The 18,446-nt window shown below is 44.9% G+C and overlaps 1 protein-coding gene across 1 annotated transcript in view; it reads left to right on the forward strand.

Moving 5' to 3' along the window:
• The first annotated feature begins 6,338 nt into the window (after positions 1-6,338).
• NISCH (nischarin) overlaps positions 6,339-18,446 on the forward strand; it is a 48,592-nt gene continuing 36,484 nt past the window's right edge. Inside the window, exons 1-3 of the mRNA XM_075939424.2 lie at positions 6,339-6,584; positions 11,023-11,106; positions 13,045-13,227. Coding sequence (XP_075795539.2) covers positions 6,507-6,584; positions 11,023-11,106; positions 13,045-13,227 — 345 coding nt within the window. The 5' untranslated portion in view covers positions 6,339-6,506. The remainder of the gene's footprint in view (positions 6,585-11,022; positions 11,107-13,044; positions 13,228-18,446) is intronic.

Consider the following 18,446-nt stretch of genomic DNA (forward strand, 5'->3'; position numbering starts at 1 on the left):
AGTTGACTGTGTTCTATGAGGAAATACTTCATGTTGTTGTTTTAAACCAGCTGCCTAATAATTTCATCTGATGACCCCTAGTTCTTGTGTTATGGGAACAAGTAAATCACTTTTCCTTATTTACTTTCTGCATGCCAATCATGGTTTTATGGATCTCTATCATATCCCCCCTTAGTCTATTCTGAAAAGTCCTACTCTTATTAATCTCTCCTCATAAAATATGTGTTCCAAACCCATTAATTATTTTTGTTGCCCTTTTCTGAACTTTTCCTAATGCCCAGGTACCGTTTTTGAGTTGAGGCAACCACTTCTGCACTTAGAATTCAAGATGTGGCCATACCATGGATTTATATAAAGGCAATAAGATATTCTCTGTCTTATTCTCTATCCCTTTTTTAATGATTCTGGACATTCTGTATACTTTTTTTTTTTTTTTGGACTGCTACTGCACATTGAGTGGATATTTCCAGAGAGCTATCCAAGATCTCTTTCTTGAATGGCAATAGCTAATTTAGTCCCCATCATTTTGTACACATAGTGGGGATTATTTTTTCCAACGTGCATTACTTTGCATTTATCAACATTAAAATTCATTTGCCATTCTGTTCCCCAGTCATCTAGTTTTCTCAGATCCTTTTGAAGCTCTTCACAGTCTGCTTTGGACTTACTATCTTGCAGACTTTTGTTTCATCTACAAATTTTGCCATGTCACTATTTACCCTTTTCTCCAGGTCGTTTATGAATGTGTTGAATAGGATTGGTCACAGGATGGGCCCCGTACTTACCGCTCTACATTCTGAAAACTGACCTTTTATTCCTACCCTTTGTTTCCTATCTTTTAACCAGTTCTCAATCCATGAGAGGACCTTCCCTCTTATCCCAGGACAGCTTACTTTACTTAAGAGCCTTTCGTGAGGGACCTTGTCAAAAGCTTTTTGGAAATCAAAGCACACTATTTCCATTGTCCACATGCTTGTTGACCCCTCAAATAATTCTAGTACATTAGTGAGGTATGATTTCCTACCATGTTGACTTTTCCCCGACAAATTATGTTCATCCATGTGTCTGACAATTCTCAACAGAAGAAAAGTGTAGTCACTGTTTATGTGGAATTATACAGAGATAAAAATAGTATGTTCCTCTTAAAATATCTGGGCTGATTAAACTTGCTGATGGGAAAGGCTTGTAAAATGGACTGAAATAATAATAGAGGCCAAAACCTATTAGCCAGAAGGACAAGTAACTTCCCTGTCCTGGCGCAAGGACCAGGGGCATGACCTGGTTAGAAGCCTGGTACTAAGTTCCCACCTTGACAGACCACAAGGGGTCAGTGGAAGTCCCATATATGCTGAGGCCCTGCCATGTGCCACACTCTTTCATATGGTCTTAAGCAAGTGGATATGATAAATATTGAACTCTCTCCCCTCCCTGCCTCTTGACAGCTGTGATGGGGAAGCTGCCTTTTGGCTGCTTCAGGCAGAGAAGTTCTCTTTCCTCCTCCATATTCTGGGCAGCTGGAGGGAGACTCTTTCTTCCCTCACTGTCCCTGCCTCGAGGGCTGTGTCTAGATTGGCATGATTTTCCGGAAATGCTTTTAACAGAAAAGTTTTCCGTTAAAAGCATTTTGGGACAAAGGGTCTAGATTGGCACGGACGCTTTTCCGCAAAAGCACTTTTTGCGGAAAAGCGTCCGTGCCAATCTAGACACGCTTTTCCGCAAAAAAGCCCCGATGGCCATTTTTGCGATTGGGGCTTTTTTGCGGAAAACAAATCTGAGCTGTCTACACTGGCCCTTTTGCGCAAAACCTTTGCGCAAAAGGGACTTTTGCCCGAACGGGAGCAGCATAGTATTTCCGCAAGAAGCACTGATTTCTTACAGTAGGAAGTCAGTGCTTTTGCGGAAATTCAAGCGGCCAAGTGTAGACAGCTGGCAAGTTTTTCCAGAAAATCAGCCGCTTTTCTGGAAAAACTGGCCAGTCTAGACACAGCCTTGGTGTTTGTGAAGGAAGGTGATTGGCTCTCTTCCTCACACCAGCCTACTGATTTCGGAGAGTTGCTGCTGTTGGCAAGGAGCTGCATTTCAAGGAGTGGCTGCACCATCTAGCCGGGAGGGGTTGCACACACCAATGTGTGCTCATTGTACATAAGTGCTGAGGTGATGCAGTGATGGAAGCAAAAAAATTCCATGAGCCTTGTGGTGTAAAATTGCAGCGCTTTGCACAATGACTGTAGAGTACTGACGTTCACCTTCTGGAAGGATTATAGTTAGGCCTCAAAAGGAAGCTGCAAACAGGACGTGAAATGAATAGCTTAGTTCACTGTCCAGAATGAAGCACAAGCCCTGAACAAACAAGAACAATGGGGAAACGTGAATCCTTTCATTTTTAATCATCTGAAACATTATTAGTAATGCAGCTAAAGAAAAAGTTTCAGTATCTAGTCAGATCCTCTTGGAAGAAAATCTCCTGCTGACTTTAGAGTTGCTACACAAAACCCAACATCCGTCTCCTGCCCCCTTCCCCAAGGTCCTGCCTCCATCACTCCATTCTCTCTCTCTCCTTTGTTCACTCTCATCCACCCTTGTTCACTTTCACAGGGTGGGCCAAGGGTGCGGGCTCCAGGCTGGAGCTGAAGAGTTTGGAGTGTAGGAGGGTGCTCTAGGCTGAGACTGGAGCAGGGGGTTATGGTGCATGAGAGGGTGCAGGGTGAGGGCTCTGGGCGGGAGTTTGGGTGCAGGGGTAAGCTGAGGGCTGGGGCAGAGAGGTGGTTGTGGGAGGGTTTGGGGTGCAGGAGGTTGTGCAGTGTGCTGGCTCAGGGCTGGGGGGTGAACTCTGAGAAAGAAGTTTGGGGCTGAGGCAGGGGGTTGAGGTGCAGTAGGGTGTGAAGGATGTAGGCTGCAGGAGGGAGTGCAGGGAACTAGCTGGGGCAGGAGATCAGGGTGTGGGAGCGGGTGTGGGGTGCTGGCTTCTGCCAGGCTGTACTTACTACAGGTGGCTCCCAATGGGTAGCACAGCAGAGCTAAGGCAGGCACCACTCCTAGATGCAGCCAGCATATTCCCGCAGCCTCTGGCAGGGGTGGGGAGAACAGGGGGTTCTGCAAACTGATCTCGCCTGCAGCACTGCCTCCTCAGCTCTCATTGGTTGCAGCTCCTGGCCAATGGGAGCTTCGGAATCAGTGCTCAGGGTAGGGCAGCACATAAGAATGGCCATACAGGATCAGACCAATAGACCACTTAGCCACATGTCCTGTCTTCCCACAGTGGCTAGTGCCAGATGCTCCAGAGAAATGTACAAAACAGGAGTAATCATCAGGTGATCATCCATTGTTGTCCACTCCCAGCTTCCAGCCATCAAAGGTTCAGAGACATGCTGAGCGTGGGGTAGCCTTCCTGACCAGCTTGGCTAATAGCCACGGATGGTCTTACCCTCTATGAACTTCCCAATGACCTGCCAATTGAGTGACAAAACTTTTGGGGTTCACAGGTGCTAACCTGGCCCCAAAAGAGGAAGTGTAATCAGCAAGTTGCCTGCAAGATGTTGCTTGTCCTGCCGGCCATGCAAACCCCACTCATAGAACATGGCAGTATTTTGTCAGCAACTGTGTTAACAAAAAACATTTGCACTGCTTGACCGTTAGCAACATGGCAGCTAAAAGCTGTATAGAACGGACTAAGTCTAATTCTTCTTTGAACCCAGTTTTACTTCTGATCTTCACAAGATCCCCTGGCAATGAGTTCCACAGATGGACTGTGTGTTATGTGAAGAAGTACTTCCTTGTTTTAAACCTGCTACCTATTAACTTCATTGGGTGACTCCTATTTCTTGTGTTATGTTAAGGGCCAAACAGAACTTCCTTATTAACTTACTCAACTTTATTTATGATTTTCGAGATCTTTATCATGCTCCCCTTAGTCATCTCTTTTCCAAGTATGACATCCTTGTGTAATGAATCCTCCTCGGCAGTGATAGGAGAAATGGCTGGAGAGACACTGGCTGCATATGCTAATCCTGCCATGCACGCACTTGAGAATTAATTAGGAACAGGAGAACAGGATCAGACAAGATGACAAACATGCCAATACAGCAAATTGTTATTTACTTCAGAAGATGGAACATTCAGAAGGAGCTTAATTAAAATTGCTATCTAAAAATACTTATTATCTCATTATGACACAGTGCTTGGCAGCAATTCCTGTTGACACTGTGATGATGGCAGAAGACCTTTATCAGGTATGATCCTCTTTGAAGTCACAAGCTGAGTGAGAAAAGGGAAAAGCTCCCACATTCGGGGAAAAAAGAGTATTCATTTATCAAGCGGACATTTGCCCCTACATGGAAGACTTGTCCTATCTGTTTACTGTCCAGTTCCAAGGTGCTCCTATTTGTTCTCAAAACACAGAGCCTCTTAACACTTAATCTATCTGTGATTCAGTTTTCCCATCTAGAAAATGGGAATAATGATGCTTACCTCCATTGCAAAAATACTTTGAGATCTATGGATGAAACGTGCTGTATCATGTAAATGGGGCAATTATACCTCCTTGGTAAAGCACTCTGAACTCTACTGCTGAAAAGTGCTACATAAAAGCCAGATACTATTAATGATAAAATATTCTACCCTTACTTAGGAAGCACAGTGTAAGCAAAGGCATAATTTAGACTTTCCTCTACACTGATTTGGAAGGTTCTGTTTACATAACCTGTTTACAGCAGGTTTAAAACAAAAGGAAGTTTTTCTTCACTCAGCACACACTCATCCTGTGGAACTCCTTGCCAGAGGATGTTGTGAAGATCAGGACTTTAACAGGGTTCAAAAAAGAAAGATACATTCACGGAGGCTAGGTCCATCAATACTTATTAGCCAGGATGGGTAGGAATAGTGTCCCTTGCCTCTGTTTGTCAAAGGCTGGAAATGGATGACAGGAGAGGGATCACTTGATAATACCCTGTTCTGTTCATTCCCTCTGGGGCATCTGGCATTGGCCACTGTCCGAGGACAGGATCCTGGGCTAGATGGACCTTTGGTCTGACCAAGTATGGCTGTTCATATGGGCCAAATTCTCTTTTGAATTACATCCCATGCAACCAGGGGCAGATGACAATTTTGTGGGGCCCAGGGCAGCACAATTTCGTGGGGCCCCCCTTTGACACAGCGCATGCGCGGGGCTTCTTGAAGCGCGGGGCCCGGGGTGGCCGCCCCGCTCGCCCTGCCCTATATCCGTCCCTGCATGCAGCCCCAATTCATGGAGCATATCTCAGCTCAAAATTTGCTCCATCGTTCTCCAAAAGTCTTTAGTATAATTAAATTAATACCTAATTCTGATATTAATTAATTTTTCTTTCATTTGTGTTTCCCTTTCTCTCTCTTTCTCTCCCTCTTTTGTCTTTCCTAACTTCTTTATTTTGATAAAGTTGAGCCTAATTCAATCCTTGGTTGTGTGGGTGTAAATGAAGGCATAATTTGCCCCTTTGATCTCCATGACACTGGTGTAATTTTGGAAGAGAGCAGTTAACTGTCTAGGTCTTTATTGGTGTAACTGGAATTATCAAAGTGGCTTCAGTGACATCAAAAGAGTTATGCCAATTTACACCAGCTGAAGATCCGTCCCCGTGGATTAACTTTAGTGTCACTGAAGTTGGAAACAGTCTCACTCTCTGTTAAGCTTAAATTGCCATTTCCAGCTACTCTGGAACCTTGTAATTCTGACAGTCTTCTGCTGAAAGGACCTGGGAGGGATAGCTCAGTGATTTGAGCACAGGCCTGCTAAACCCAGGGTTGAGAGTTCAATCTTTGTGGAGGCCATTTAGGGCAAAAATTTGTCAGGGATGGTACTTGGTCCTGCTGTGAAGGCAGGGGACTGGACTCAATGACCTTTCAAGGTCCTTTTCAGTTCTAGGAGATAGGCAATCTCCATTAATTAAGTTCCATGTCAAGAAGGAGCAAGGTTTCCTCATGGAGCTGCTGTGTTGAGATGCTTGTGAAAGCAGCTGTTACCTGCCTGAAAGGCAGGGCAGCAGCTACCCTTAGATGCGTGAGGCCTCAAGTGGCTATTGCAAGACGGTGTGGCTATTCTTTACCACGCTCTTGCTATCTCCAGCGCTGGGGCACCAGAGGAGACTTGCACCGGCTCCTGGGAAAACCATTTTCCAGGGAACTTGCATGAATCCCCCTCCTGGCCTGAGCCATAGCCCCGCCCCTAAACGGCGAACCCGCCTCTTCTCTGGTATAGCCCCGCCCCGTGAGCCTGAGGCCCCGCCCCTCCAGGGCTTGGTCCCGGCCACGGCGGCTCAGCCTGGCCCTACGCCCCGCCCCTCTGGAGTAGCCCCGCCCCTTCCGTGCGTCTGCTCGCGCGCGGGCCCCCAATCCCGTTGCGGCGGGGGCGCGGGACGGGGATGCGAACCAACATGGCGCTGGCGGTTGGTGCGCGGGGCCGCGGCGCTGCCGCGCGGAGGAGGGCGGCGGAGTGAGCCCGGGCAGGCCGCCGCCGCCGCCGCGCGGGACGAGGGATGGAGGCGGCGGGGGCCGGGGAGGAGCCGCCCAAGGAGGCCCGGATCCTCGGCTCCGAGCTGGTGGAGAGCTACACGGTGAGGGGCGCCCCGCGGGGGGTGCGGAGGGAGGGGCGGCAGGCGGTGCGAGGCGGGTGAGGGCGGCCGGGCTCGTCTCGCTCCCCGCCCCCGGCAGCGCTGCGAAAGCCCCCGGGACCCCGCTCAGCGGCCCGCCGGGAACGAGCCTGCTCCCGGGCCTAGCGGGTGGGCCCCAGCACCCGGCCCCAGCCGCCGCCGCCGCTGAAAATCTTGCGTGGAGCAGAGCCAAGCCTTGTATTGAGGCGAGCGTGGGGCGAGCCGCTGCCCGGCTCCCTGTGCTGTGCGCTGTGGCCCGTTTAACCGTGAGCTTTTGTAATGGAAACGTGTGGAGGGTTTTCCTGGGGGACATCAGGAGATTTGGGGAGGGTGATGGGGACTCACATTTTCAGCAAATATTTCTGAGTTCACTGAACAGCTTGGAGAAGTACCAGCGGGGGAGCCGTGTTAGTCTGAATCTGCAAAAGCGGCAAGGAGTCCCGAGGCACCTTAGGCTACGTCTAGACTGCAAGCCTCTTTCGAAAAAGAGTGTCTAGATTGCAACTAGTACTTTCGAAATAGCAAGCCGCTTTTTGGAAAGAAAGCACCCAGGCAGTCTGGATGCTCTCTTTCGAAGAAGCCCTGTTTGCATTCAAGAACGCCTTTTTTCGAAAGAGCACTTTGATCTGATTTTGATCTGAGGAAGTGGGCCTGGCCCACGAAAGCTCATCATCTAATAAACCATCTTGTTAGTCTTTAAAGTGCTACATTGGCCTGCATTTTGTTTCGAAAAAAGGCGTTCTTCCTCGTGAAATGAGGTTTTCCGCTGTCAAAAGAATTTCGATTTAATTTTGAAAGAACGCAGCTGTAGTATAGACGCAGGTGAAGTTTTTTAAAACCCTTGAGTCTGGACGCAGCCTTAGAGACTAACTGAAGTGTAGGAGCATAAGCTTTCGTGGGCAAAGACATGCATCTGACGAAGTGGGTCTTCGCCCATGGAAGCTTATGCTCCTACACTTCAGTTAGTCTCTAAGGTGCCACAGGACTCCTTGTCGCTTTTGCAGCTTGGAGAAGGCATTTAAAATGCCACAGTATGCAAATTCTATTTGAAAACACTTTGTGTAGGAATTATATAAAATAATGTCTTGGTCTGTGTTTCAAAAAGCTGTGTAAAATAATTATAAAGTAATAAACTTAAAAAACAAGAAGTAGTCTGGTAGCACTTTATAGACTAACGGAACATGTAGGTGGTATCATGAGCTTTTGTGGGCTGTGCCCACCTACATGTTCCGTTAGTCTGTACAGGATAAACTTAAAAAACAAGTAGTCTGGTAGCACTTTATAGACTAACTCAGCTACCTCCTGAAGCTTATGAAGTGATAGCTCAGGGAAAACCTCTCCATCAAATCACTCCATAGAACTAAAACTTTGTTCTCCTATTCTAGTTTGCTATGCTCTGAACAATCTCTTCTCACTGACTCCATTTGTATGATTGCATAGACTTCATTCTGCACTGTGGGTAGAGTTAAGTGCTCAGAAAATGCTTCTGACACCATTTAAAGGGATATGGTGTAATTTTAAGATGACTTCTTTCTGATTTTTTTTTTTACCCACTGTTATAAAATACTGTATAAGCTTACGGTAGTTGGAAAATTTTGAGGGGAACATTTTTACTTTTTCCACATTACCTTTGTGAACAGGGGTGCTGAGATCCATTGAATCAAGTTGTAAACCCTGTGGATGATGGAAATCATTTCAAGCCAGTGGATATGGCAGTATCTTTTAGCACCCCTAGCTCCAGCACAGACCTTTGTTAACTTTCGCACAGCAACGGGGCAGTTTTTAAAATAGGAAAATGTTATTGTAGAACTAAGGCAGTTGTAGTGCCTGAAATTCTATAACTGTTTAGATTTTACATTGGTGTCTCTTTAAATATTTGTAACATGACTATTTTCCTTATGTTTTCCACATTTTGCAATGAGTCAGATGTTTTAAGCAAACTTGCTGTTTAAAAGCAAGCCCCATGTTTGCTGTGCAGGACACTTTTATATTGGGCAGAGTAAATCAAAACATCGGTAGCTAGTGAATATTTCAATTAATTTGGTTTAAAGGAGCATTCTGTGTGGTGTTTGTTAAATATATATCCCTGGAAGCTGGCCCCAAAACTGCATTTTCCTCGGAGCAGAAGAATTTCAGTATCTGTATTGCTCCTTGGGGGGCGGTGATCTGTGCCTTTGCTGGGGGAGACCAGGTGAGCTGGCCAGGCAGGACAGGGTGGTGAGAAGCCCCAGAGACCAAGGAGGCAAGTGTCAGTGGCTTTGCTAGCACTCTGAAAAGCAGCCCCGAGGGGTCTTTTGTGACCTTACCCCGTCAAAGCCGGGTCCCAGCACAAGCCAGGACTGATCCAGCCTGTCCACGCTGGCTCTTAGTCCTGGGACCCAGCATCAACCCCCTACTGCAGCTCTTCAGTACAAGTGCTTGTAGTGCAGAGCTGCCGTGCCAACCCGGCATGAGTGCTACCCCCTTACTGGTTAACCATCGACTACATGATCAACGAATTACGTGCTTCTTAACATCCCTAATAGCTATCCATTAGCAGAGGGAGATGAACTATGCCAATCAGAAAGGCTCTCCCATTGGCATAGAAGCGTCTTCACGTAAGTGTCCAATGTCACAGCTGCAAGTGGAGACCTATACCTGGGCTTTGCAGTTTCTCACCGAGCACAAATTCTAGCATACACTTTCAACCTTTATAATTGCATGTAGTACTCAGATGAGTCGGTAATTCTTTGTATGACCTAAATTGTATCTTATAATTACTGTACTTCAGACACCCAATTACTGTTTCGTGTAGCAGGTGCTGTGCACTAGACCTCTTGATTGCATTCTGTTGTAGATAGGGATGTGGATGGGTAACCAGTGGCCCAGGAGCAGCTGGCTCCATGGTCTGGGAGCTGGCAGCCTCCCCACCCCTGCACTTCCAGCCCTGCCGAGGCTGCATGTAGTCTGGGAGTCAGCAGCCCAGTGGGGTGCCTGAAGCAGCTAGGTTGGAGCAGCCCCTGTCTATGGCACAGCCCCCCACCCTCACCTGTTTAATTTGTTAACTGGTTAAACTTAATGTTTAGCCAGTTAACTACTTAGGATTTTACATCCCTAGTTGTAGACCTCGTTTGTCTTGCAACATAGTAACATGCCATAAATTCAGCTATTTCATGAACAATTGAGCATTTTTGGTGTAAGCCAGTTTTAAAGTGTAAATTGATATCTATTTTAGTACATTGTATCTTAGTGCGCTGGGCTGATCACATAAAACAAAGACATTCTTCGTTTATTTAGATTTGAAAACTGATCACAAGGATTGTTGGTTTTTTTTTTTTCAAATGTGGTTAGTGATGGAACCATTTCATTTTAACAGTTATAAAATGGGACCATGTGATCTGCAGTCTTCCAAATTCCTGGTTATATTCAGTGATTTCAAGGTTTGCTGTTCAGCTGATTATTTCACTTCATGTGAATCCTAGAAAAAAGTTAAACAATGTAGTGCCTCAAATTTTGTGTTGTTCTATTGTACACTTGGAGATTGACTGTGTTGGTTTAGGGTTCCCCTCTGCCACCACTTTTTACCTTCCAACACCCTCCAGGTTTCATCATGATGACTTCCTTCCAACCAGTCAGAAGGTAGATTGAGTTACCTTTAGAAACAATCACTGCAGCTGTGTAAAAAGTCTCCTACAAATGAAAATCTTAAGGTTCACCTATTCAGTGCCTGTATAGTAAAATACTTTGAGTCCCCTGGTGTAAATTGGTTGCATCTTAGCTGTAATGGCCCACCGTGCACACAGCTACTGTGAAGCTCTGTCGTAGCTTGGAGCAGACTCATTGGATCTTGAGAAATCCTGTTTATCTTGTCTGGCTTCTCAGTTTCTGTAACCTGTAAGGGAATAGAGTTATTTAAATGTACCATGGACTTGCCTAGGCTTCTCTGAGCTGCTCTTCAGTTCGTGGGAGCTGTGAAGTCTGTACATGTATGCTAGGTTGTCACACGGGATGAATTTGGTAGACCTGAAGGAGAGTTATTCGCTTTTAGGGTTATGAAGGGAGCTTTTGAAGAGCCATGTAACTTAGCTGCAGGGAATGTTCAGAGCATAGGGCAGAAAGAGGTGACATTTTGAGATATTTGTGGTTCATCTTTAAATCATACAGATAAATGGTAATTGAGTTTAAATGAGAGCCAGCTGCCTGTCCTCATGTACCATCTTAGTAAGTGAGACCAGATTCCTTGTGCATTGGCTCTGTTGCTGTATTAGCTGGGTATGCTTAGATACTAAGGTTGGATAACACAAAACAAACTACCATTGCTGGATCATTTTTCAGTGTTATGTTACAAGAGACCTATAATCATCATCTTTTCTTTAGCATTCATACTCCTCAGGTACCTTACTCTGCTGTTTGCTTTCTTTAGGTATATATTATTCAAGTCAATGTTGGGAGTCATCAGTGGACAGTCAAACATCGTTACAGTGACTTCCATGACCTGCACGAAAAGGTAAAGAGAAGATTACTGTGATTTTTCACCACCTGCAAAATATTTTGAAAAACTTGTCAAATCCTGCTTCCTAACACAAGCTTACTGACATTCTTTTTAGAAAATATACAGTAAAGAATACTAGGCCTTTTGGATGTAGTGTTAATGAAAGAGTCGAGATTTCTTGGGTTGCAAAATGAAGTTCTTGCACAAGCAATGCAGTCTGCCTTTTTTATACTGCCTTGGCTAGATCATGTCAGCCAATAAAAAGGTAATTCAACCGTTAGGAGGGGTCATAGCCATTGTGCTTGCAGAGTTAAGAATGTTTTCATCACCTCCCCTGACTAAGCCAAAAGAAGGCACAAAACCAACCACCGCTATCCAGCAGCAGGGGAGAAGGGAGGAGAGGGTGCGGATGGGGGAAGCTGCTCAATTAGTGCACAGCAAAACTAAAAAAAGCAGTGTTGTACCTCCTGGAAGCTAGCATCTGCCCTTCCCCAAACCCTTGAATCAAGCTTGCAGACCAGTGGTGGGCAACTTGCAGCTTATTGGGGTTCTATGTAGAGATGTAAAACCTGTTTAATCAGTTAACCAATTAAATGTAACGCTTGACCGGTTAAGCACTTAAATGCGGCTGGGCATGGGTTACAGCAGGCCTACCCCCCGCCTGTGGTATGGTGAGCTGCTCTGGCTGGGCCTGCCGCATCATGCAGCAGGCCTGTCTGAGCTAGAGCAACCCCCGAACCCAGATTCTCCTGCCGGTCTGGGCCTCCGGTTAACCATAGTGGGTAAATATCACCCATTAAGGGTATTGCTCACTGGTTAACCATTCACATCCCTATTTCTGTGTGTGGCTCACAAGACATTTTGTTGCCAGGTACTGCTGGTTTTTGTCCATGTAGTTTACTTCCTATCAGTATTACAAAAGTGACCTGCACTTAAAGCAAGGGCACATGAAGCGAGGTGTGTGCTGATTGCACACAGCAATGATTGTGAGAGCCTAATGCTTACCAACCTGTACTGATTTACAACAGCAACATGGAAATGGGCGATTCTGAGTCCAAGACATCCAGATCTGCTATGAGAATGTCTCAGGGTCTCACTTGGTATCCTGTAGTACTTGTTGAACCTCTCTAATCTAGTATCAAAGGGGTAGCTGTGTTAGTCTGAATCTGCAAAAGCGACGAGGAGTCCTGTGGCACCTTATAGACTAACTGAAGTGTAGGAGCATAAGCTTTCGTGGGCAAAGACCCACTTCGTCAGATGCATGACATGCATCTGACGAAGTGGGTCTTTGCCCACAAAAGCTTATGCTCCTACACTTCAGTTAGTCTATAAGGTGCCACAGGACTCCTCGTCGCTTTTTCTCTAATCTAGGACTCTGATTCGGCAACATCCAGCAGGATCACAATCTTGCTGGATCAGAGTGCCCTGGAAGTGGGAATCGAGTCTGACAGCTGGAGCTCAGCAGTAGCCAATGCCAGCGGCAGGGCAGCTGGCAGCGGACACGAAACCCCAGGCTGGTGGTGGATGGGAAGCTTTGACTTCCCCTGGTCTGGCAAACTCCCCAGTTCGGGACCACTCAGATCCCGAAAGTAGAGGGTGCTGGACCAGGGAGGACCAACCTGTACTTACTGTCTTAAGCATTTATATTGCAATTATCTCTGTGGTATCTGAATAGGAGGAGTAGGCAAATGTTTTTTGTTAATGTTCACATTCCATGGTGAAGGTATAGTCAAGGATCAGACTCCAGAAAAATAAATTATTAGTGTTAAATTTGCTGTTAACTGTTTTCATGTTGTTTCGTTCTTATCTCCCTCCAAAAATGTCTGAAATTCAAAGCAATGTTACAGGAAAAAAGAAAACATTTGCATAATACTTTGTTGTACAATATTGTACCCTTCTTGCTAGATCAAAAACTATTTTAGATGATAACTTATAATATTGCTGTTTCTACAGCTTGTTTCAGAAAAGAGGATAGACAAAAACCTGCTGCCTCCCAAGAAGATCATTGGGAAAAATTCCAAAAGTCTAGTGGAGAAAAGAGAGAAGGAATTAGAAGTTTACCTGCAAACACTTCTCGTCAAGTTCCCCGTTGCTGCACCCAAAGTTTTGTCTCACTTTTTACACTTTCATTTATATGTAAGTTACGTGCTAGCTATGTAGGTATTTATAAAGTGCCCTCTCACCATAGTATTTTGCCCATTTGAGTCAATGAGCAGAGCAGGAGTCCAGTGAAGTTTACCTCCTAATTTTAAGTACAGGCAGTCCCCGGGTTACATGGATCCGACTTACATCAGATCCCTACTTACAAACGGGGTGAGGCAACTCCGCACTAGCTGCTTCCCCCCAGCAAACCAGGGAGACGCGAAGCTAGCACTCCCCCCAACAGACCAGGGAGATGCGGAGCGGCTTCTCTCAGTAGACATCTCAGCTTGAGAATAAAGGACTGAGGGAAGTGAGGTGTTGGAGAATAAAACTGAGCTCTGGAGAAATGTTTGGCTAGAGTTTCCCCTACAATATGTACCAGTTCTGACTTAGATACAAATTCAACTTAAGAACAAACCTACAGTCCCTATCTTGTATGTAACCCGGGGACTGCCTGTAGCTTGTTATTTTTTTACTTGATTAACCTCAGTCTCTGCAGGGTTTGGACAAATAAAAAGTTAGGTCATAGAATGAGTTTTGTCAATAACATCTTTGACGCTGTCCCTACTGTCATTGAAACTTCTATCAAATAATGAGGACAGGGCCTTTGGAATGAAAAATATGTTGGAGGAATACCCTAATGTACCCTAATGTTTTGAATGAATCTGACTTGCATTGTTAGACTGAAATCAATATTGCTAGGTCTCAAAAGGAAGATTATGTAATTGAACCCAACCTGTACTTAATGATTAGCGGTTGGAACAATGGTTCATATTATGACAGCTTCAAGTGGACCAGATGAAGAAAAATGGTCTCTCTACTGGAAAATGTACTGATAGTGGCCTCTTGAGGAAGTTCTACCCAGCAAATAGAATATTATAGCAGAAGATGCTTAAAGTAATAACTCCTTATTGCAGTCCACCAGTTGAAAATGGTTCATTCATCTCTTATGATTGGATTTCTCCTTTTTGCAGCATGCTGTTCTGTTGTAAGCATAATGAAACATTACAGAGAAGAATTTGCATTGGGGTTTGAGCAGGAAGGAAATGTAGCAATTGCTTTTAATGGATGAATGTGTGATTCTGAGCAGACACGATAAGTTGTATCCTGATAAATTAATATGACTATCAGCTTTTAAAAATATAACTGTGCTTGGTAACATGACATAATGTTTAAAATACAAGGTTAAGAGAGAAGTCCGGGTTCTAGTGTGGTTGTGCACAGCGTTCTTGTGTGACAATGAGTAAGTCACTTAATTTCTCTGTGTTTTAGTTTCCTTATCTATATAATTGGGGTTGATACTTTGATCCATTCATATTTTGGAAGGTCTTTGATTTCAAGTGGAAGTACTTCTACAGTGGATATGCAAAGCATTTTTGTATAAGCTACTTAACCTATAGTCTCCCTCTTCAAGTATTAATTTGGAAAATGGCATATTTAGGTAGACATCTAGATCTAAATTTTCAAATACATGGTTTTTATTTCTTGACCATGATTGCCCAGTTTGAGATAGAAGGAGGTGTGAATTTCAGAGGTGCTGCTGAGTTGTGCTTAACCCACGCCTCTGAAAATGAACCTTACGTGTCTGACATTAAGCATCTAAAATGTAACAAGCCCATATAATATTATTTAAATTGATTTTTGGTTTATTTTTTCCTATTTAAATGTTCACAGTTCTGAGAAATTATGGAGGGAATAGGTAAGGGGCCAGACAATTTAATGATAGTAGATAGTAAGAATCAAAAAAAGTTAAGGCTTTATAGCTGTTAATACACACATTTTCAACATTACATATAAAAATATACAAAGTAAATATCCTTTGATCAAACTCTAATAAATCCTTAAGCAGCACTTTTCATGCTTTGCCAATCTGTCAATTTCATTTATTACCCAGGATAGTAGTTCTTCTGAAGTATCTTATGTGTATGTTGAAGTCAACATTTATTTACCTTTACCAATAACAATCTAATCATTCCAAGCCTAAATATACCTAATGAGAGAGGCACATCAATATTTTATGGTTGAGCAAACTCAGGGACAAAGGTTAAGACTTCCCAATATGACCATCTGGCAAGTCAGTGGCAGAGATGAGAAGAGGATTTGACGGCCCAGCCCCTCTGCTTTTATGATAGATTGCCTTCCCATTTGCATCTGGGAATGTATCCAAACCCAGCTCATTGAAACATACTGCTATGTATTCAACCACATAGCTTTTTAAAAAATTATTAGAGCTGTGTTTAGCTCTAAACAGATCAACTCTCATCCGTTCTTTGGATAGTACTTGTGAGTTAACAGCGAAGTGAAATGTTGCTTAAATGATACTATTTTTTCCTAGTAGGCAAATCTGGGTTGATGTTTGAACTCGTTAAATCATGTTGCTCAGATGTTCTAGAATACTTTTAAATATTTACAACATTAGTTAGTTACACATCAAAAAAGCCTTAATATTAACAATTCTGCTAAATAAAAGCACCCCCTAGCAGGCTTTTAAACCCATATGTCAATGTCCTGTCTTCTGAAAGTGGCTAGTGCCAGATGCTGCGAAGGGAATGAACAGAACAGGACATTTGTAGAGTGATCTACCCACAGTCTTTCAGTCCCAACTTCTGGCACTTAGTGGCTTGGGCACACCCAGAGCATGGGTTTGATGGATCTGTCCTCCATGAATTTATTTAATGCTTTTTTGAAACCAGTTATATGTCTGGCCTTCACAACATTCCCTGGTAAGGGGGTCTAAAAACTGACTGCATTTTGTATGGAAAAACACTTGTTTGTTGTAATCCTGCTATCTGTTAACTTCAGTGGGTGACCTCAGACTTCTTGGCTATGTCTACATTGGCCCCTTTTCCGGAAGGGGCATGTTAATTTCAGCCATCGTAGTAGGGAAATGCGTGGGGGATTTAAATATCCCCCGCGGCATTTAAATAAAAATGTCCGCCGCTTTTTTCCGGCTTTTAGAAAAGCCGGAAAAGAGCGTCTACACTGGCCCCGATCCTCCGGAAAAAGCGCCCTTTTCCGGAGGGTCTTATTCCTACTTTGAAGTACTTTGAAGTAGGAATAAGAGCCTCCGGAAAAGGGCGCTTTTTCCGGAGGATCGGGGCCAGTGTAGACGCTCTTTTCCGGCTTTTCTAAAAGCCGGAAAAAAGCGGCGGACATTTTTATTTAAATGCCGCAGGGGATATTTAAATCCCCCGCGCATTTCCCTACTACGATGGCTGAAATTAACATGCCCCTTCCGGAAAAGGGGCCAGTGTAGACGAGCCCCTTGTGTTGTGCTTGGGGCCCCACCAAATTCACAGTCCATTTTGGTCAATTTCACAGTCATGGGATTTTTAAAATGGTAAATTTCACGATTCAAATATTTAAATCTGAATGTTCTTTGTGTTTGTAATTGTAGGAGTCCTGATCCAAAAAGAAGTTGTGTGGGGGTTGCAAGGTTATGGGAGTTGTGGTCCTGCTACACCCTTACTTCTATGCAGCTTCTGGCAGCAGTATTGCCTTTCCAGCTAGGCAGCTGGAGAGCAGTGGCTGCTGGCCAGAAATACAACTTTGAAGGCAGAAATAACAATGGCATTGTATGGTATTACCAGCCTTCTGCACTGCTGCCTGCAGAGTAAGCAGCCGCTGTATTATGGCCACAGACACAACACAGAAGTAAGGGTGACATGGGTATGGTGTTATTCTGCACTGCTGCTGGCAGGATGCTGCCTTCAGAGCTGGGTACACAGCCAACGTTACAACCACTGAGCTCCGGTTGCACAGCTCTGCAGGCAACGAAGAAAGAAGGGCGGCAATACTGTGATCCTCCTAAAATAACCTTGTGAGCCTTCTGCAAATCCCTTTTGGGTGAGGACCCCCAGTTTGAGAGTGGTTAGTTGAGACCTGGAGAGTGGCAGCTGCTGACTAAGTCCCAGCTCTGCAGGCAGCAGTGCAGAAATAAAGGTGGCAATATCATATCATGCTTACTGCTGCTGGCGGTAGCTCTCAGTCCTAGCCACTGCTCTCCAGCTGCCCAGGTCTGAAGGTAGCAGTGCAGCTACCTCTCCTACAGTAACCTTACAACCCTCACATACCACCTTTTTGGGTCAGGATCTTTACAGTTACAACACAGTGAAATGTTTTATTTAATTATGTAAAATAATGACATTTATGATTTTAAAAATCCTGACCATGAAATTGACCAAAATGGACTGCCAGTTTGGTAGGGCCCTACTCATCATTTTCTAAGAATTGCTGTTCTAATTTGTTCATTTAAAACAGGAGCAAGAACAATTCTATGCTGCTGAATTATTTTTTTAATGCAACTTTTGTAGCTTTTGATCCAAAGTTTATTTGGGTTGAACATTTTCGACAGATCCATGCTCAGTGCAGTTTCATCTTCTGTTTCAGAAATATGTTTTCTAAAATACTTCAGTAAATGAGCAAACTAATGTGTGGTTTTGATAGGCGCTGTCTTTATCCCCTTGTTATGAAGCATCAGAGTTGTCTGTGGGCAAAATAAACATTTGGATGTAATTAAGGGGTGGCAGTTGGCTCTCTGGAGGACAGAGCACGCATATTGGCTCCCACCTGCTGCCCTGTGCTGCTGCTTCTGACACAGAGGCAACAGTATGGGTGGCAGGTGACTCCCCGGAGTTGATACACGCCCAGCGTCATCTTTTAAGCCAGCTTCCTGGAGCCCTGTGGGTAACAGTGAAAGTTAACTGATTACAGTAAAACTCCATTGGTCCAGCACTCCTGGTGGTCCGGCACCATCAGAAACACGAAAGTGTTCCAGGCAGCCAGACAATTGGAGCTGCTCTGCGCCCGATTCAGCCGCTGCTGAAACTGACCAGCAGCTGAATCGGGGAAGCCGGGGGCAGAGCAGCTGGGGTGCTGCTGGGTTGGTCCGGTAATGCCGCCCATCGGGGCTGCGGGAGCAACCTGGCAGCACCCCAACTGCTCTTGGGGATGCTTAGGGCAGAGCAGCTGGAGTGCTGCCGGGTTGGTCCAGCAGCGCTGAGGAGCGGTGCTATGGGACCAACCCGGCAGCACCCCAGCTTCTCTGCCACAGGGGTCCCTGATTCAGCCGCTGCTGAAACTGAAGTAGGAATAAGAGATCCTCCGGAAAAGGGCTTTTTTCCGGAGGATCGGGGCCAGTGTAGACGCTCTTTTCCAGCTTTTCTAAAAGCCGGAAAAAAGCAGCGGACATTTTTATTTAAATGCCGCGGGGG

Source organism: Pelodiscus sinensis, chromosome 11 (assembly GCF_052426305.1).
Source record: "Pelodiscus sinensis isolate ZL-2025 chromosome 11, ASM5242630v1, whole genome shotgun sequence".
Taxonomy (NCBI): domain Eukaryota; kingdom Metazoa; phylum Chordata; order Testudines; family Trionychidae; genus Pelodiscus; species Pelodiscus sinensis.